The sequence below is a fragment of the Rhipicephalus sanguineus genome, chromosome 1 (assembly GCF_013339695.2).
Source record: "Rhipicephalus sanguineus isolate Rsan-2018 chromosome 1, BIME_Rsan_1.4, whole genome shotgun sequence".
Lineage (NCBI taxonomy): Eukaryota > Metazoa > Arthropoda > Arachnida > Ixodida > Ixodidae > Rhipicephalus > Rhipicephalus sanguineus.
In genome coordinates, this window is record NC_051176.1 from 284,708,340 (window position 1) to 284,729,484 (window position 21,145).

Sequence of the window (21,145 nt, forward strand, 5' to 3'; positions counted from 1 at the left end):
GCGCCGAGAGCTCGGCGGATCTAAGTTACACGTGAACTGAGCGATAGCGAAGATTAGCGCATAAAACTGCGACCGAGATAACGTCTTGCGACATGCCGGCGTTGCAGAGCATGCATCATGATGCAGAGGGATGGGTTGTAGGCACTGTAGGTGCAGCCACTAAACAAACTCTGTGTAGTTTGTTAAATGCCACGCCATAACGCACATGCTGTGCCATATCCCCTCCTTTCGGTGCTACGTTCCCACCGTGCGGCCTTTCGGTTGGACAAGTTAATTGGCACCTCGCTCGCTTCAAGAAGTTGCTCGTACGCGTTGACTGCCTCTTGAATAATGCTGACGGCTCCCACTCTGTGTCGTATAGCCTGTAGTGAAACTTAAGGGGCGACCAATTGACAAAAAAAAAAAAAGTTCAATCAAACGAGGAAAAGCACACCGGTACGCACTGGAGTGCTCGTCGACGACATAACTGCAAGTTTGAAAAAGAACTGTAAAAGCTTAGTCCGTATATTGTGTGCAGTGCGCAGCACTAAAAATGACTGAAACGGCCACGACGGCGCCGGTCCAGGGGCGTACGTAGTCAGGATTTTTGGCTGTGTATGCAACGTCAAGTGCACTGCATGCGTAGACAGTGTAGAACCGACTTAAGCTTTACTGAGTTTATTTTTTTAATATTTTACGAATTATATTTCAATTGATGCGTTTACTGCGTATACTGCCATTCAAAATTTCGCGCCACCAGATAAAACAGTATAAAATGGCAGACCTTGAACTCGTGAAAAAGAACCATAAATAAACCTGATAAATTGCTTGGAAATTTAGATACTCATTGTAAGACATTTCGGTACCCGAGGGCTTGTGTGTTCCATAACAGTGCCACGGTCTCGCTGCTGCCGTTGATTTGCTGAACTAGTTTTTTAAAATTATTATTAACTGCACTGTGACCGATGTCAGAATATCTAAAAAGATTTCCTGTACGTTCAAGTTCTCGATCAACAGTCTTATGTACTCAGGCGTACCCAGGGCGTAGGTTCAATTCCCGGCCCCGGCGGCCGCATTTCGACGGGAGTGAAATGCAAAAAAACACCCGTCTGCTTAGCTTTAGGTGCACCTAAAAGGACCCTAGGTGATTGAAATTAATCTGGAGTCCCCCACCAAGGCGTGCTTCATAAATCATATCGCGGTTTTGGCACGTAAAACGAAACCCCAGTGGCTGTGGAGCCCGGTGGGGCCGGTGGGGCCTTTTCGCTTCTTAGGCTGTCATCATCATCATCATCGCCAGTTTCTTGTCCGGTCCGAAGCGCCGAAACCAGCCGAAACAAACCGCCGAAGCTGCCACCAGAGCGAAGTGACCTCAGGAGCTCGCCTCGGGTACTGTCGAGGCATCTCCAAATTATATTAGCATAGATGTTCTCTAATATTAGTTGTAACCAGTGTTTTCGTATAGTTTTCTTGTCCATTGGCTTCCCCGCGGGTCCGTGAGATCACGAAATGTCAACTGTAGCTCTGTGATGGCGTAAGGGACCCACAGGACTGTGCCAGTGAGCGTGAAGAGGCCGATTCCATTCACTCTGCAATTGCCGAACATTTCAGTGTAATTTCCGTGCTCGTGTAAAACCGACATTGCACTTGGGTGAGTATGAAAGTGCCAGCGGCGCAGGTGAATGACCTATGTGTTATGCAGTGCGCTCGGAGTTTGTGCCTCTCGTGAACGCTGCGCAACATACGCGTATTCTAAATCCATTCCTGTACGCAGCGTAGTTGCATTTGTTGTAGTACATGTCTAATGAATTCATATGTGCCAAGCGCGACACATCATAGAGATATACTGCATTCTAGTACCCTATATCTACGACTGCCTGTTGTCAGCGCAGCGCACGAGCTGCGCGCAAAACACAGCAAGTGTACTAGAATACTGTACTTTCGACTGTGTATCCGTGACTGTCTGTTGTCCGCGTTGCAAGCGAACGGCACCGCGCACAGACCACGCGCTCGCATGTTGCCTTTCATAAAAAAAAGCCCCGTACACTATCGGCGTCAAATGAAACGCGAACAGCGGAGCGCGTTGCCGTCCAGTCATCACCATTGAAAGGCGCGCACATCCGGTGTGTCAGCACTGCGCGATCCCCTTATAGTGAACTATTTTTGCTTCTTTTCTAGTTTCGATATTTGAAAGGAAAAAATCAAATATATACACAAACAAAAAAGTGAAATGGCCAAAAGCGCAGGCACGCCCACGCCGGCCACCTTTATCACGATATAAGAACTAGAACAGAAGCGGACATATCGCACAATGAGGGGATCGCACAGTGCTGCCAAATCGGATGTACGCGCCTGTCAGTGACTGGACGGCGCGCACTAAACCTTTGCTAATGCTTGGGCCACGCGCTCCGCTGTTCGCGTTTCATTTGACGCCGATAGTACATACGTTTACTTTGTCCGGGCTCCTCAAAAACTTCTGATATTTAATGCGCTCTTTACATCACATCTGAGTTATTGCAACTTAATTTGGGGTAATGGAACAAAGCAATCTATTAGTAATCTTATTATCTTACAGAAAAAAGCGCTACGTTCTGTTGCTAACCTCCCTTTTAATGCCCATACTTCACAAATATTCGTTAAATATAAAATAATCAAAATAAACCTGCTCTACGAATATTCCTTAGTAATCTCTTTTAGATCTGATACCATAAAAGGTCGCGGCTATATACGTAGTTTACCTAACTTACAATTAAATCCTTCGACGCGCCTAAACCGACATTCCGAACATTGGCATGTGCCGAGACCGCGCACAAATTATGGTTTTGAGACATTGCATTATTGCTTGCCGAATACACTAAATAAATTAGGAATTTATTGTGAAAATATTCGTACGCTCTGTAATACTTCTATTTTAAATATGCTTTATTAGTTTATGTGTGTAGTATTATTTGCTGTTTTGTATACATCTTTCTTCCGATGTATAGCATGTGCGTTGCTGGGTTGTATAAGCTTGTATAACTTCTTTGTTCCGATGCAAAGCATGTGCATTGCTGGTTTAAACTGCCTTATGGTTTACTTTGCTTTTGCCGTTTTGTTGTCACAGTGAACATGGGGATGCGGGGCTTTGTCAAGCTGTTTTTATACAGCTTTTTTCCCCTGTCCCTGCCACTTACTGTACAACTGTATGGGGTAAATAAACTCAACTCAACTCAAGTATTGTTGGTGCTAGTGAGCCAAGTGCAAACACATAACTATAACGACTTTTTCAGATTTTCATTCGCCAAGTGTACGTGAGGTGCCAGCGCCAATCCAGAAATGGCTTCTTCCAACCACATCGTAGACGATTTTGAGAACTCTTTTCAGGTACGGTCCTACTCAATGTTTGAAACTTTGGCGGCAGATCTGAGTTTATTGTTGGGCGAAGGAAAAGCATAATAACAGCAGTTTCGGTTTATATTCAAGATGAAGTCAAGTAATTTAGTTCGTGGAAATTTACCAGCAGACAGTACGTAGCTGACTGAGGAAAATTTGTATAGACACCCAGCTATAGTAGGTTACAACCTGAGAAAAAATATAAGCTCTGCCGCGGCCATTGCGATCCATCAAAAAAGAGTTTGCATGTTGCCTAATTCAATTACGTTCACCCATTTTCGTGACGTCGAGCACTTCCGCGTGTTTGAAATAGTTAATTTTACCTTGCCAAGGCACATTTGTGTCAATGGCTTTAGATAGAAAACTTGAATATCCAAGGAAATTTTATCAGACTCCGACATCACTGCTCAACCAAAAATAATATTTTAGTCAGAAAAGACCAACTTTATTTTCCAGTATGCCTAGCACTTACACATTACCAAAGAAAACAAGTACTTGTGCTTCTAACGAATGCCAGCTGGTGACATGCATCATCTGAAATGCTATTACAAAGGTAAAGGACAGGTGCACCATGTTTTTTTGGGTTGAGCTTATATTTATCCTTAGCCTGTAACTGACTATACCTTAGCTGCCCCGCCACGGTGGTCTAGTGGTTATGGCGTTCGACTGCAGACCCGAAGGTCGCAGGATTGAATCAAGGGCCGCGGCGGCTGCATTTTCGATGGAGGTGAAAATGTTTGAGGCCCGTGTACTTAGATTTAGGTGCACGTTAAAGAACCCCAGGTGGTCGAAATTTCCGGAGCCCTCTACTACGGCGTCTCTCATAATCATATCGTGTTTTTGGGACGTTAAACCCCAGATATTATTATATATCACTATATCTTAGCTTATTTTCCTGACGTTAAGCACTTCTGTATGCTTAAAGGGATGCTGAAATGGTTTTTACGATTTTTTACAAACATTGAGCCAGTAAAGCAAGTCCTAAGGATCATTTGCAGACCAATTTAAGCTCTCTGCATCAAGTTTGTAATCTATTACAAGACTTAAAACATGTGAATTGCTGCAGATCGCAGTGGGGCACCCGAACGAGTTTTCAACTTGCCGCTTCCATTCCATGTAGCACTGTTCCACTGTATGTAGCACCGGTGACTGATCTGATTGGATATGTCCAGTCTATGTCACTGAACCTCTGGCGGACAGCGAGTGTCGTCTACCTGTGTTGCACCATGCTCTGTGTCGACGTAAGCTGCGCGACAGTGTTTATCTCAAGGTTTCTCTTCTCGGACACCATGAATTGCCCTAGCTGCGTTATGTACTGCAAATCTAGTGTTTGGTGACTTGTAAAGCTGCGGCATCGTGTAAGGCATGTAAGGCAAGTGGTCAGCGGAGTCGCTTCAGCTCATCGGTGTAGTGAGCATCAGGCTCTTTCTATTCAATCAGCGCCAAGATCCACGGCGAGAGCAAACAGCGCTAAACACTTGCTCTCGCCGTAATCATGTACCAACCAGCCCAGTTAAGCACACTCCTCCAAGATCCACACATCTGCAACTGTAACTTTACCCCCGAAGACACAACCACATTGCCTGAGTTTACGCTGATCTATGATCGTTCTCAAACACTTTTTGTTTGTCCGAATACTTCTTGGTGTTTGCAGATTGTCGGCATCCAGGAGAATAAAATAAGAACATCTGTAGTGTTGTGGCACCTGATGGAGCAGGTATCAACCACTCCACAATCCGCTTCATCTCCGCTGCCGGACAGCGCGTTGCCAGAGTTGATTGCTGAGGCCACAGAGAGGGTAGCGCAGCTCAACTCGTCGAGTGCACTGCCATCGCCAGGGACAGCTGCACATTCGATGAGGAGGAAAGGCAGTGCTGAGAAGGAGGGTAACATATCCCCTTCAGTCACGAATTATGATGCACTGTCTGCAAATGCGTCAAATTCGCATGGCACAATTCGAAGGCACTCAGTATTACATTCCATGAAAGAAAATGAAGGCATGTGTCATTTTGTGTGAGTTTCAGTAATTAATGTTAATTTGCATGTAGCTAATTATCTCATTATTCTGCCATCATTAAGCTTCAGTAATTGCATCAAAAGAATCAACTATTAGGCCCGAAATGCATTCACAGCTTGTTTTTTGATTGTATTCGTTTCGAGCGCAGAAAAAAAATTCTCTTGACGTTGGTCCTGGAACGCGGCACATCGAACGATCATCTAACATGGTGGTGTGTCCAGCAAAGTGACCTTCTGCCGCAATACACAGCAGCATGAAGTTTAGTGACCGCTAGTTGTCCACTCAGGAAGCCTGTACGAATGTGCACACTGAATTTCAGGCCATTTGAAGAAAAGCGTGGCGTGTGAAGCGCCTCCAAAGTTAGCGTACACAATTGTGTATGCCGTGACTGAAGGGGATATAATTGCCTGTAGCTGCGTTAATGCAAGGTGCGTCACTTAATTTATGATGCGAATGATTTGACGATGCTGTAGCCTAAAAAGTTGACAAAATTAAAAAAAAAAAAAACTTTTGAGGGCCCCTTTAACATAATTGGCTTTACCATAAAGATGTACATTTGTGTTGCTGGTTTGAGGTAAAAAACATGAGCGCCCCAGCAAATTTTATCAGGAAATATGACATAAGTACTCTGTCAAACGTAATACTTTGGTTTGAAGAGAGAAACTTTTATTTTAAAGTACATCTAGTATTTGCATTAGCTGAGAGGAAATACAGAAACCAGCTGGCATGACTCTCTTACAGAGCTGAAGGGTAGGCTCACTGAGGTTCTGTTGGCGAAGCTTATATTTATTCTTGGGTAGTAACTGAGTACAGGTAACATATAGCTAGGGTAGAAGTGTTAATTTCAAGGGCTCGTTTTCTTTGTTATACACAATATTAATGAGAACTAACAGACAACAATGCCAAGGAAAGTATAGGGGATGTTTTTTTAGTAATAAATGTAAGGTAATTGTGAAGAAAGAAAAGTGGACGAAAAGATAGCTTGCCGCGGGCAGGGACCGAACCTGCGACCTTCGAATAACGCGTCCGATGCTCTACCAACTGAGCTACCGCGGCGGCCATCCCCCCGTCCACTTTAAGGGGTATATGTGTGCATTTAAACGTGGGAGCGTCAGTCAGCGCCGCCAGTAGCCATGACGGCGAGTGTGGAACACTCTTTTTCTGCCTTGTTGGCGTCACGTAGCACGTGAACTTATTACGAGCTGGCAGCTGACCAGCTCGTAATTGGTCAGCTGCCAGCTCGTAATAAGTTCACGTGCTACGTGACGCCAACAAGGCAGAAAAAGAGTGTTCCACACTCGCCGTCATGGCTACTGGCGGCACTGACTGACGCTCCCACGTTTAAATGCACACATATACCCCTTAAAGTGGACGGGGGGATGGCCGCCGCGGTAGCTCAGTTGGTAGAGCATCGGACGCTTTATTCGAAGGTCGCAGGTTCGGTCCCTGCCCGCGGCAAGCTATCTTTTCGTCCACTTTTCTTTCTTCACAATTACCTTACATTTATTACTAAAAAACATCCCCTATACTTTCCTTGGCATTGTTGTCTGTTACTTCTCATTAATATAGCTAGGGTGTACTGTACTCTAACACAAGCAAGGAACACATCTGGAACAGTCTGAAAAAGTCGTCTGTGCGCTTTGACGCCACCTGGTCACGAATAAGCAAAGCACATATCTGTTTTTAGCGTATTTTGTTTACAGATATACAAAAAAACACAACATAGCTCACATTAAGCACATAAAAAAAGCTTGACTCTGTTGTGCATGTACTTCAAGAAAACAAACAAAATACTAGATGCCTTTAAGGCACGTTGTATAATTCATAAGTGTAGTTATCTTGGTGTGCAACTGTCTTCAATTAGCTCACCCGCAGTTACATTGCAGTGAGCCGCAAGCATTGTATGCTGCTGGTGCGTGTCTGAATGAAACCTGTAAAAAAAACAACTTTAGGGAAGCAGACATGCCCCCTTTGTTTTTCCATGACACATTGAAGATTACAACCAAGACCAGTACCATGGTTGCTTGATAGCATGTGTAGGCCAGTTGGGGCTCATCCAAACAGGCAATTTACAGAGGTCATGCGACCGATTGCAAGTGGTGAGCAAGCAGCGACTCAAGGCACTTGCAACTAGCACCAGTTGTGCTATCATTTTGCGACGCAATGCGTCCGATGTTCACACCGGCTAGTGCGACTGAATGCAGTGTTGTGCCAAATCTTGTGCTTAACTGGTCCACATCAATAGCAATTGTATTCCAGGATATCACGAAGAAGTTGTGGCTAGGTATTGATCATCAATTAAAGTGCCTTTTTAGGCTATCTAGAGACAAGATTTGAAATCCTCGCAGAGCGCTTCAAGTCGTTCTTTTTTTTCCTAGGCCGCAAGGTGTATGCTCTTAAACACAGCCGGAAAAATGTGCCTAATTGCCTTGAGCTATCTGGGTACTGAGAATAGTATGTTTAGAATTATCGATACCTTTGATCTGTCGAATCAATGTGTTGAATTAAATAGACCTTTTAGTGTCATCGGTTTCATCCGCCATCGTGCATGTGTGCACAATGGCGAATGGTGGATGGCATGCTTGACAACCTGTCAAGCATGCATTCGTTTTTACAGAAATACCTGCTGTAGTGTAGAGCTCAGTCTATGACAATGGCTCCAAGCTCATCCCCAATTGGGTGTATTTCTGCTATGCCGTCAGTATCCACAACCACTGCCATCAGACTACTGCCATCGTCTGCATGTGTCGTCTGCCAGGCTAGCGAGGCTGCACCAAAACGCTGCACCCATGCCCTGGAAGGTGCAAGGGTGTGACACTGCAGCGGCACCTTATTGAGGGCCTAGGTGCTGTGCATCTTGAAAAAGTGCAGAAGGTGCTGGGAACCTTGGCTGAATCGAATAGACCTATTGTTTATTTGAGCTAACTATAACCTCACTTTCTCTTTGTATATATTTCAGTTGGTATTCAAAACTTTTCTGTGTTTCTTTGCTTTGTCCCTGCTGTAGCCGTTGCACTGTACACCCTCGAAGATGCCTTACCAAGCAACCACTTTGCTCAATTCTGCACTTTCTCTTTTTACATATCTGAGTGTTTCTGATAAGAAATTTCAGTTAGAAGTCAGAAATTGTCTGTGTTTCTTTGTTTTGTCCCTGCTGTAGCCATTGCACTGTACACCCTCAAATACGCCTTACCAAGCAACCACTTTGCTAAATTCTATTTCTTTCAGGCATGTCTGGCTGCAGTCACAAATCCAGATTACTTCTACGTTCGCGACTCAGAAGAAGTAAAGACAGGTATGACAGTTCATTAATATTCTTAACTTGCAGTACTGGCTAGTGATACTTAGGCATCTTTGCCACTTATAATTGCTATCTCATGCACCAGCACCAAGCAGGGCACAGGCCCTTTTCACTAAAGATTTATCTATTTATTCATTTGTTTATGCACCTTCCTGTGATATGATATAATAATAATTGTTAGGGTTTTACGTCCTAAAACCATGATACGATTATGAGAGACGCCATAGTGGACCGGAAATTTCGACCACCTTGAGTTTTTTAGTGTGCACCTAAATCTAAGCACATGTGCCTCTAGCATTTTGCCTTCATCAAAATGCAGCTGCCGTGGCCGGGATTTGATACCGCAACTTTCTGGTTGTGATGTGGTATGTTTGGATATGTGCACTTTGGTGGAATTTACCTGTGGTGGAATTTACCTGTAGTAAAAATTGGAGGATAGGTCAAACTTGTTTTCTGAAAACCACTACCACTATTAAAAATTGGCTGCCATTTTATATACCGGTCATTGGCAGAAAAACTAAGGAAGTCTGGTCACAGTGGGTGACTATAGTCAACCAGGGGTGCCATAAAGTTTCCTAATACACTAGAGGGAAATCTGGCACTACTCAAACCTCGATATAACGAACTCGGATATAACGAATTATCGGTTATAACGAAGTAAATGAAGAATAGTCTTGTCATAGATGCAATGTTAAAAATAAACGTTTATAACGAATTTTCGGATATAACGAAGTTATTTTCGTTGCATATGCGACTCTGTTATAATGAGGTTTGAGTGTAGTATTTATGGGAGCTGCAACGCATGGCGCTTCAGCCAGCATGGGAATGATGGTTAGTACATGGATTTATCTAAGCTTCATTCTTTCGGCTCCGTTTGGCTCCGTGTCGCCTGCAGCCGCTTTGTCACACGACGAAGTTCAGCAAATGTTCAGCGGTTCCACTTCACCACCTTGACCATTTAGGCTCACCAATTCCAATCGGGTCTCGGAGTTCATAACGATTCATTCTTTTATCCGAAACAAACGCCAAAACACAACAATAAACAAAGCCACAAGTGCGTTCGAAGCCGCAAGCACGAAGATTAGGCAAATCCATGTACTACCCATAATTCCCATGGTGGCTGAACGATTGCAACGCCAGAGTTCCCTCTAGTAAATATTGCAGGAAACTCTATGAGGGGTGCTATTCTTGATATGGTCAAATTCCGCCATGTTGTCGAATTTGCCGTCTTGTCAACTCTGATTGGCACAGAGGACTGCTACAGCATCTCTGATTGGTGTAAAGTGCCTCCATTGCATAATTTTACAATATGGCAAAACTTTCAGTGTCTAGAATAGCACCCCCCGTGTGCTATTCTGGACACTGTCAAATTCATTGACCATGGCACATGACTTTGGTTCTTGATCGAATGCAAAGTGTGCACTGCTGCCACTGTAAGTGCAACAGGAAGCAGAATAGAAAGTTGTCACATCAGCATGACATGCTCCCTCTCCTCTGGCGCTTAAAGGGACACTACACTAAAAGCAAATAATAAGTTGATGTTGATTGTTGAAATAGCGGTCCAGAAACCTCGTAGTTCTACTTTTATGCCAAGGAAGTGCTTATTTAGAAATAAAACCACGTTTTAGTGGATCGCATCGCGTATAGCACTTCAAATCGCCCGTTTGAAAGCAGTTTTTTTGACGTCACTGTTGCTGTGTCCAACGTTGCCCGCCTTTACTGCACGGCGGCGTGCACTGGCGGTGTGCACCATTTGGGCATCCGGCAACATCACGTGCATGTGGCATTTTGTCAAACTTTCTGTCAGAGCGACTTTCACGAGCGTGCAAAACACATGCGGCAGTACGCGATACCGAAACTACCACTGAGATGCGACCGTGTGAGCGAAGCCGGTCGCTGGGCGAAGCGCAGTTCGGCGAAAACGGAACCTTTGAACCACGCGTGCCGTTCGCCATGGCAACGCCAAAGAGGTTCTTTTTTTATTGCAGCTAGTTTGATTACTAGTGATTAATTGTAGTTGGACGCTCTCACGTCATCGGGATCATTTCCAAAATGTCCCACTTGTGGCGCACGTCGTGTGATACATTCAGCTTAATTTCTTGGTAAGTAGGGCACTGCTGTTGGTAATATTGCTAGAGCTGTGCGAATAGCAAAATTTTGGGTGCGAAGCGAATTCGAATATTGAAGTGTGAGTGCGAATTGAATCGAATATTTTTCGAATATTTCTAGAATGTTTTTCGAATACTTCGAAGCGAAATTGCAGAAAAAAAAATTAAGAAAGGATTCCTAAGCATATTCTTATGAGAAAGCAACATTAAAGTGTTTCTTTTCGCTAGGTTGATGAAACACTGGCAGGGTGGTGTTTCATAGTTGTCTTATCAAGAATGGGGCAATGTAGAGGCTAAATTGTATTTATGTACATGATTTGGTGCAACCAAAGTGTTGCCGACAACACTTTACAGGCAAAGATGCCATTTCCTCACCCGCTCCTCCTCTTTCAATTTCTGTGGAAGCCCAACTGATGTGGCGGACAAGGGTGTGCTCCCTTCAAGTTCGGAGTTCCAGATCTGCCTTGTAGACGTCGATATACAAGAACATCTGAAATTTTGGATGCTAAAAAGCTTCGGCTTCCGATTTTTCGGACTTCCTGCCCAAATTTCAGGTCCAAAACAGCATTAATTGAGCCCCCACCTCTGCCACATATTTCATCACTATGTTGGAACCAGCGTTTTCTTGAGTTAGTACGTTTGCGACCGTAGCAGAGCTTGAAAGGCAGCTTTGCCGCGATACTGGGGTGTGATGAGGTGAAGCATATTGAAAATCTAGGGACCACTTCCAATCGGACGTTGACTGTGTCTTGGCAAAGTTCGACCGTAACGGAGCTTGAAAGGCAGCTTTGCCGCAATAGCGGGGTGTGATGAGGTGAAGCATATTGAAAATCTAGGGACCACTTCTAATCGAACGTTGACTGTGTCTTGGCAAAGTTCGACTGTAACGGAGCTTGAAAGGCAGCTTTGCCGCATTACGAGAGTGTAATGACATGAAGCATATTGAAAATCTGAAGGGGTCACTTTCAATCGGACGTTGACTGTATTTGTTTTTGGGAAGTTCGAATACAGTATAACCTCGTTACAACGGATCTGTTTACAACAGACATTCGGATATTACATACCAATTTGCGGCGTTATGCCGACCTCCGTATTAGTTCCATTGATTGAGCTTCGTTTACAACGGATTCTGGTACAACGGACATTCGGATATAATTGACTAAAATTTCAGGCCAGCAAGGTGGTCAGGACTCCTTTAGAGCGGACTTTTCTACCACGGTCATTAACTTCCGACTTCAAACATCGCTTAGCATACTTTTGGGACGGGAGCAGCGCACCGCGGATATCGACGTACCGATTTAAGAACGAAGGCCGCCGATCCCCGGTCTGTCAATGATCAGCTATGCCTAGCTGTAGCGACAAAAAAACGGCGCGCAGCGTGCTTGGTGTTGCGTTTGGGACGCAGACACGCGAAATTGCGAGCCGCTGCCACCGCTTCTCCGCGCGTCGCTGCGCGGCGAGCTTGGCCGGGGGGTCTGCTGCCGATGCGCAAAATGCGCATCCGCGGTTCTGAGGAGCCAGCGGGCGATGCGATTCGTTGCTTGAGACGAAGGACATTACGGCTTCTTCGCTTTCGCATGTCCGCTAGCGCGATGTTCTTGCCCGCAGAGTTCGGATTTGGCTCGTACAGACGTCAGACTCTGCCCAGGCGGCGCTGCGAAAAACACCGCCACCAGCGCCCTCATCGTAGCCCTGGCACTAACTGGGTAGTGCAAGGAGAGCCGCCCGCAAGCGAATGTGCATAGGCCGCAATATAACCCTCCTCTTTCGTTGGTGTCGAGGCGCGGTTTCCTGAAAATCAAGGACCTGGAAAGCTTCTTCCGCCAATCCACGCTTCAGAAACAAAGGAAGCTGATCAAAGCGAACTGCGAGTACAATGCAAAATAAGTTTTACTTATTCCCGCGCGCTGCAACTCGCAAGTACAAGCGAGCATCACACGACACCGAGTTCGAGGCAAGCCCTCCGGCATCCGTTCTCTAGAGCCTAAATGCGTTAAAATCGGGGTATATACGTATGCCACAGCGATAAAGTACCTACATACACGATCAATTTACTTAGCTATGCATTTTACGATCAGTGCTACAAAACTCGGTTCATCAGGGGCGAATGGCTCCGGCGATTTTCGCTTTTTCAGTTGCATTCTCCCTTAATCTCTCGCTTTCTGTGCATTGGAGTGTTTTATTACGCATCCTCAAATGGTCTCTTGATGGTCGTCTTCCGTTTGTATGTACTGCAAATGGGGATACGTGCGTGTCCACTTTCGCGGGGTACAACCAAAGGCAAAACCGTGGCCTCCGAGATAGCTACGGCAACCGCGGAGGACACGGGCGAAACAAACCTGAAGGGGGTCACGACCAACATTCTGCGATTTACTTCTGTGACGCACGTGGTGTTAGCTAGTTAGAACCAGAACTCTGAGCCTTCAAAACGTACATACGTCCGCAATGCTGTGTTGTGACGACCAACTCGTCGCGGTGTGCGTATCACGCGTCTCCAGTCTGCCTCTAGCTGCTCACTTCGTGTTACACGACAAGCACCTCTGCTGAGCTTCATAGTCAAGGTTACCACGGTTTTGCATCAGGGCTACGCAAAACAACAGCAGAGCCACACATTCATGCCACCGGCTGTGGAGAACGCGGGCACTTCGCTTACCCAACACGCTCGCAACGGCCCGTATCCAGCGCTCTCGCCTTTCTTCTTTGTACGACAACTATGGAAATCGGTGAAACTGAACGTTGTTATTCAGTCTTTTGCGTCCGTGGCAATTCACAACGCAACAGTGCGTCTTTTGCGGAGTTTCTTCGTAGCGTGCGGAGGGCTCTCGTCTGCTGCTGTTTTCGCCGTCGTTCAGGCGTGTGATCCAGCAAGCACTTCACGACGGTTCGGTGGCGCGTCCGACTAGCGGAGAGCAATTCACAGCTCTCCTTCTGAGTGCTAAATGCGCAAACACACGCGATATTAAGCTCAATCGTTGTTTCGCACTCGCTAGTTGCACCTGGTCCCATAGCAAACTGTGCGAGAGAGTCGGTCTATGCACTACTCAATACTTCTCCGACAGGTGGCGCCACACATCTTGGAAACTCCAGAGTCTGACGTCTACATCGGCACCGTGAACGGAGTTAGGCCTAACCACGACATCTAGTAGAAAGCTCGGTTACGATGTGCGTGGCCGCGGTGCCCGATGTTTCAAAGTACGTCATGCTCGATTGCGAGTACAAGGAGTTGTCCCGCGGTGGTCTTCGTCATAAGCTTCGAAGTGCTGATAAGAAGAACCTCGAACAGCGGGTCCAACGAGTCAACGCTATTAGTCGCGCGTCTGCGATGTTCGCGGCGAGTGCGGCGCGCTATCGTAATCTGATGATTGAGCTTCCGCTTGCAGCTGCCCAACTAAAGCGTTCCAAATTATCGTCGACCCGTAAACACAGAACGAGTGCGAACGCGTCACTAAGTAGCGCAATTTTCGACAGCCACGACCTCGCGACGCACAAGCAGCAGACGACGATCCCGAAGCGAGCATTAACACGTTTTGGCTGCTGCCAAAACGTGTTTTTCGTACGCTTGTTACTGAATGGAGGAGCCAGCTGAAACGGAGAACTTGAACGCGGAGAAATGCTCTTTACGACGAGCCCAAAATGGTGGCGCCCAGTTGCGCCGTTGCCGAGCTATAATTTTGAAAAACGCTTTTTTTATATTTCCGCAATTTTCGCCAAGTCGGCAGACGCAAAGCAAATTTTTTATAGCACTTCTACGTAGTTTTCATTGAAGATATTTTGGAATCAGATAGAAATGGGCTACAGAAACTGAAAATGCGATTTTCCAAAAATCGCATTTTTTTTGGTGCCCCGTTAAAAATAAGATCATGTTTGTGACTCGTAATTCTCTCCGGTTATAACAGACCCAATCAGTGTTTACACGAAAGTCTGTTGTAACAGTACTTGGATTTTACATACTCCCTTTACAACAGACCAAAATCCTCTTCACTATGAAGGTCTGTTGTAATGAGGTTATACAATTCCAGTGCGAATCGAATTGATTAGCAAACACTATTAGAAAAATATTCGAAATTTCGAATATTTGCACATCCCTAAATATTGCCGTTTTAGACATTGTCATACATTGAGCTTTCACTCTGACATAAATTGTTACTTGTCTTTAGTGTCCCTTTAAGAGAACATAGCAGAGTTACATCGCTTGGGGATACTGAACGAAAGAGGGGGAGTGTAGGCTCTGACAGTGAAGCTTCCTCCTGGAGACGTGGTAACCGGGCTGTTCAATTACTTCTAATATCTTCAACAGTGAACCAGTGTGAAAAATTTTTAGTAAAAAGCTCCACAGAAGACACCTTACAACTACCAGCAATTAACCAAAATTTGCAAACGGACCTGGTGAGGGGACCTTTAAATATTTTTACACTTAAGTGAAACACTGAATCAGTTTAGACTGCTAAATTATACTTTAAAAACCGTCCTGTAGTTAATTTCACCATCATAGGTTTATTATTAAAGGAGAAAATCAAGATCAAAGTCTAGTTGTCAAATCTTGTGCTGAAATATCTGTACGTGAACAGTACAGTGGTGTACTGAAGAAGCTGGTTTGCTGTCGTGTGGTTAGCTTGGGGATAATTGGTATTGTGTCACACACAATTAGATGGCATTACATTGTACAACAGTACCGTCAGTTGAGCAAACTGATATGCATTCGTGGCAGGGAAGGTTAGAAACTGCACAGAAAAGAGGAAAAATAAAGAAAGAAATGCTGGCAGAAGGGCAAAGAAACAGACAAGACACATGAAATATCTGCAGTATATACTCTTAAATGTTGAATAAATGTTGAATAAATGTTGAAAAATGTATGCCTGTTAACTTGTGCAAATGTTTTACATGTCACTGCAAAGTGAGCTTTCAGCTCCTCCAACAGGTGATCCAAAATGCCCCAGACCAATAATATTGCTGGACTGAAAAGTTTGCAGATTGGAAACAAATGTCCCCTTCAAAATCTTTCTGATAACAATTTTGTTACAGCATAATGCTTATGTTTATGGTTAATACTCAGGATTCACTGAGGTAGACAAATGTTCTTATTGCTTTGGTTCATTGTTTTTAGGAGTAGAGCAGACTATACAGCGGTTCTTGGATGCTGCTAAACAGATGGAAAGTTTCTTCCTTCAGAAGAGGCTTGTACTATCTGCTCAGAAGTCAGAGCAGATGGTCATGGAGGTAAGCCCTTTTTTAGTAAATCAATTGCATTTTGCAGCCACGTTTCAAAGTATTTAGGCCTTTAGTTATAACTTTCACTATGGCACGTACCAAGTGTGCACGCAGTGCTGTGCTTTGTGTGAATTGCAGAAACAGTGTATAATTGTCAACAAAGAATTGACATGAAAAAGGTGAAGGTCTTGCTTAGAGGAGGACTGAGAATTGTTGCTTGAAGGCATAAAGTTCCATACCGAAATTGCTGAAAGGAAATCTGGTTTAGCGTCTGTCTACAGTGGTGGTGTGATGCTTTGTTCAGCATATGAATGGTGTGTAATACGTGGATTGCTTAAACTTTGACATTTTGGCTTTGAACATCCATCTCGTCATCTGTGTTTTTATTTAAGCATATCATCCAGGGTTGCCAATGGTGGCTACTTTTCGCCAAATTCGCGAATTTGAGAGGCTCGTGGCGACCTAAAATTATGAATGGCGACATTGCGAATTTTTGGCGATTTTAAGCTTAGGTCTCTACTGAGTTATGCATCCTAAGCTCAGTGCCTTCCCAACGAATGAGCGGCACTATATTCTCTGTATTTTTCTGGGTTTTGAGGTGACATTGCGCGCCGTTCTCTATGTCTGTCCTGTAACTCGTGTGTATCTCCTATATTCATCTAGATGCTTCTAACTCAATTCATCTAGATTCATCTAGATGCTTCAGAGCTTCGCTAAAGTTTCGCTTCTGAAGGGGCTAGATGACGGGTTGGTCGTGTGTTCCGGCCATTCCGCCAAAGCTCCAACTATTCTGAATAGCTTGGCGACCTATTCACTGCTGCAGTATCCCCTAATCGAGCTCGTATAGCGAAGATGGGCGGATACGCGGATGTTCGTGCAATAAAAAATTATTTATTCAGGCATTTTCTACTGTTCCCGGTGGACGTGTGCAATGAAAACAATTGCTATATAACATTTTACAATGTCTACCTGCTCAATTATAACGCACTGGATTGACGCGGGTAGATATAAGGGATTATATATGAAAGGGACACTGGCGTCCGGTATCATATTAGTTCACACTGAAAGGCATAAGACTCACTAATGAACGATACCTGTAAGAATTCTGTCTTACTACTTTCAATAAACCTGTTAATCCTTTTTTTCATATGAGGGGATGTAAAGCTGTCTACAAACAACGCCTTCGCGGCTTTCGCCTAAGGTTTACCACACTTTTACCTTTGAAACGAGCGGACAGGGATGGAAGGATATCATGAGCGTTTTATTCTTTCATACTTGCGCCTCCGCGCACATCTTGCGGCTAGTCGGAGAACCAGGTGCACCAAGCACTCCCATGGTGAAGGGGCGATGCGCCTGGCATTGAGAAATGTCAATATACTTTAAGGGCTTCGAACGGCACTGTATTCTACGGGGCTATACATCAGTGGAAATTCTTATTACTAGGATATGCCGCACATATCTAGAATGGCGACTTTTTTGGCGAAATTCGTAAAAAAATGGCGACTTTTGGCGACTTTCTGCTCGTCGTTTGGCGACATTTACTCGAAAGTCAGTGGCAACCCTGATATCATCGTGACCTCAAATTTTGCTATATGGCATTATTGATTACCCTCTGGTTTCTGTCATCGTTTCATTATCAGAACACTCCAAATAAAATTTCTACAAAATATCTGAACTAGTCTCCCAGCGTTGAGGTCACTGTCTTAATGCCATCCAGCAAATACAGTACTCCAAAGTGTGGAGATTTATTTATGTTCTGGAGATGACCTAATAGAGTGAAGTTGTTAACACAAAACACTCCGTACTCTTTAAAAGGGAAGAAAATGTACTAATTGTATGTGAAAAGTGTAAGCATGAATCACAAAGGACGATAAAAGAAAGCACAGTTTGATTCTTTAATAAAGCCATGCCATATTACAGAAAATTCATGCATGACTCATCATGTGCATGGTTGTTGAATGGCTTCAGTTCCAGGTTTCTTGTTGGTAATTTTAGCAAAAGCTCTATGCTAAGCGAAATTTTTTATCTGTTTACATCTATCTTGAATTTTCACTCACGGACAACACTAATTTTTCGCTCACAACCAACGACGCTGACACTAAAATTTCTGTGAAACGAGCTCTTTAATGCTGTCGCGTTAATATATTTTGCTCAGCGCTTGACAACAGCATTATCTTGTGATTAGAACGATTTTGTATCTTCTATGCACTAGGCATCTCGGGCCCTTTTGTTTCCTTTAGTGAGGGTTTTTGTGTATTTACTGTGATTGCCTTCTAGCAGTGATGACAAGAGGAGTGTTGTGCTTTAGCATGAAGGTATTAGTAGCGACTAGAAGCTTAATCAACTGTGCTTATGCAGGATAACACAGAGCTGAAGAATGAGCTGGCCCGCAAAGAACAGCTGCTACAAAAGTACAATGAGAAAATTCACTATTGGCAAAGTCTGCTGAATGACACAGCTAATGCAACAGGGCAGCAGCCACAGCCACAGCCACAAGCACCTCAAGGAGGCGGAACACAGCAAGGCATGCCTACACAGAGCCAGCAGTCTATGTCAATGGGTGGGACAGCACAAGGCCTGCCAGGTCCACTAGCCTACTTGGAGCGGACCACATCCAATATTGGCATGCCAGATCCCAGGAGATGAAGGCTGGAGGTGCACCAGAAGGACTTTCTCATCATCATCATCATCATCTTAAGAAAAAAAAAGCCAGAAGGTAGTGCCACGTGTGAACTCCTGGTGACTGTGGTACACAGTGGTGAGACAAAAGTGACCCAGTGGACTATTATAAAGATAGACCAATTCTTTGTAAAAATTGTGGCGAATCCTACCCACACGTTGGGATCGAATCTGAGAAGCAGGACCTGTAGAAGGTGTGCACCTTTCAGAGGAATTGGGATTCAAAGTGGATTCCACAAATAACAATAAAAAAAGTCAGTTTCGCTGCAACGGCGGAGCAATCAATGCGATAGCAACAAATTAGAATGTCACACAAAGAACGGCAAGCAGCTCGGTACTTGCAACGCGCCGCTCGAGAGCAAAGTACTGATGAAAACAACACGCACAGGACGACCGTGAACTAACAACGGTCAGAGCTTGACACTTGCAGCGCGCTGCTCAAACACAAGGAAGGACACTCGAAAAGAACGCACAGGTATACACAGGACGAGCTCAAACTAACAACTGCTACAGTTGTTACTTCTTCGTGTTTGAGCAGCACACTAAAACCAAACACTCTTAGACTCCTCCGCGTTTCCTACCGCGCGGTGGCGTTCGACGCATTGGTTACTCGGAGTTTCACATCGTCAGTGGGTACAGAAATGGGCCATCTTTTTAGTGTGCGTCTCAAGGGCAGCTTTCAAACTGAAGGAAAATGCAGGAGCGTTGCTTTAAAGTGCTCCCTTTGCAATCTCGCGGGTGATACTAAACACTGAAGCACCTCTGAGCTCTGCGTGCCGTTAGCATTAAATGGTGCATATAAATAGCTTGTCGTCGTTATGCTAAACAGCCGGTGGCACGTGGCCGAGTTGTTTAAAGCAGCGCGCTCCGGAGCGAGGGGTCGCAGGTTCGAATCTTGCTGGCACGCTTCGGAAATTTTTTTCTTCTGATTTATTTTTTTGTAGCTTTTATTTATATATACATACATATACATATCCGGGACATGACGATGACGGCAAAAACCAGCCGAGAGTGTCCATATAATTGATATCGTAATAAAATCGAACCCACTTATAGTTCATAGTCGAACCCACTTATAACAACATTCATGTACCATAAAAATTTCCTTGCTATAACTTAGTTGCGTAGAAGAAAAAAAACCATAAGGTTTGGAGAAGGGGAGAGGGACTTGCAGAGCTGCTGTTACTCTACTCTACCTGTGCCCCTCCATACCTCTTCCTGACCACGGATTATGTTAGCTTGTTTAACTAAAAATGTGGAGCTCGATTCATGCACCCCCCGCCACAGTGGTGTGGTGGTTATGGCGCTCAACTGCTGACCCGAAGGTTGCGGGATCGAATCCCAGCCGCGGCGGCTGCATTTTTGATGGAGGCGAAAATGTTTGAGGCCCGTGTGCTTAGATTTCGGTGCACGTTAAAGAATCCCAGGTGGTCGAAATTCAGATCTGGAGCCCTCCACTACGGTGCCCCTCATAATCATATCGTGGTTTTGGGACGTTAAAGCCCAGATATTATTATTATTATTTCGCTTCATGCATGACACTAGATGCACAGCTTTACCTACTATACTTCACTGACTTTAATGGCCAACCGTCATGGTCTTCTCACATTCAAAGGCTGCTCATTCCTGCAGTTTTTGAACTCGTTGCAGATTAACCACAAGATACGGAGTGGCCATGCTATTTCCCATCCTACTGTGCACTGACGAGCAGCTCACCCTGAGAAAGCGTGTTACCTTCCAGTGTCCCCAGTCATCATTGTCGGTCATTGTGTGCATGATAAGATGGTTTGCATCTCCAGCATCCTTCCTAAAGCCTTTAAAAAAATGAATTAGGAGCATGCCTGACTTCCTGTTTTTCTTTTTTTCTTTCTTTCTGTTCCATTGTGCAATGCTCCCTCCTAACTTTTTCCTTCCTCCATGTCGAGAATTGAACCTTCACCCACGTACTTAAGAGAACAATGATGGACATGCATGAAACATTGATTTGCAACAATGAAAGGCAACAATGGAATGTGGCAATGTGAAATGGCAAGTGATCTCGATAAAAGATATCAAACACGGCTGATCACTGACAAGCCCACGATCGAGAGAGCATCAATTATTGGAAAACGGCACGTACAAATACGCATGTGACTGGCACACTTTCGAGGGACGAATTTAGTGTACACCCGCATTTCTGTACTCGTAGAAACTCGTAGAAGCTTCGCTTAATAAACTAAAGTAGCACCAATGAGTACGCCTCTTTGCCTCTGCCTCTTCTCCTAGCAACTACAACAGCGCCTCTAATAGGTGAGTCCACCAGGATATTATGGCTGTGAGAGTTATACTCAATTACAACCTCAGCCATTGCCAGCGCAATGGCACTGTCTTCAGAAGTGTAAACACGGGGCGCGTCTGCCTCCAAACACTGGGCCATATTCCCTTTAGGCGCTGTATTCATAAACATGGACATCATTTTTGCATTTACGTAATGACGAACAC

General features: G+C 44.7%; 1 protein-coding gene and 1 non-coding gene across 2 annotated transcripts; both read left to right on the forward strand.

Annotated features, from left to right (window-relative positions):
- Window positions 1-1,328: 1,328 nt before the first annotated feature.
- Window positions 1,329-20,895, forward strand: LOC119379164 (mediator of RNA polymerase II transcription subunit 28). Its single transcript, XM_037648367.2, has 5 exons — window positions 1,329-1,630; window positions 3,249-3,342; window positions 8,597-8,663; window positions 15,882-15,994; window positions 18,344-20,895. The coding sequence occupies exons 2-5, from the start codon at window positions 3,295-3,297 to the stop codon at window positions 18,629-18,631; spliced, it is 516 nt and encodes a 171-aa protein (XP_037504295.1). The 5' UTR covers window positions 1,329-1,630; window positions 3,249-3,294; the 3' UTR covers window positions 18,632-20,895.
- On the forward strand, window positions 6,754-6,826 carry Trnak-cuu (transfer RNA lysine (anticodon CUU)). Its single transcript has one exon. It is a non-coding gene; the product is annotated as a tRNA-Lys (tRNA).
- Window positions 20,896-21,145: the final 250 nt, after the last annotated feature.

Bases quoted from the DNA above. Each gene is read 5' to 3' on its own strand.
- LOC119379164 (XM_037648367.2), top strand. From the start codon at position 3,295: ATGGCTTCTTCCAACCACATCGTAGACGATTTTGAGAACTCTTTTCAG. The intron at 3,343-8,596 runs GTACGGTCCTAC...TATTTCTTTCAG, and splicing joins ATTTTGAGAACTCTTTTCAG to GCATGTCTGGCTGCAGTCAC. The intron at 8,664-15,881 runs GTATGACAGTTC...CATTGTTTTTAG, and splicing joins CTCAGAAGAAGTAAAGACAG to GAGTAGAGCAGACTATACAG.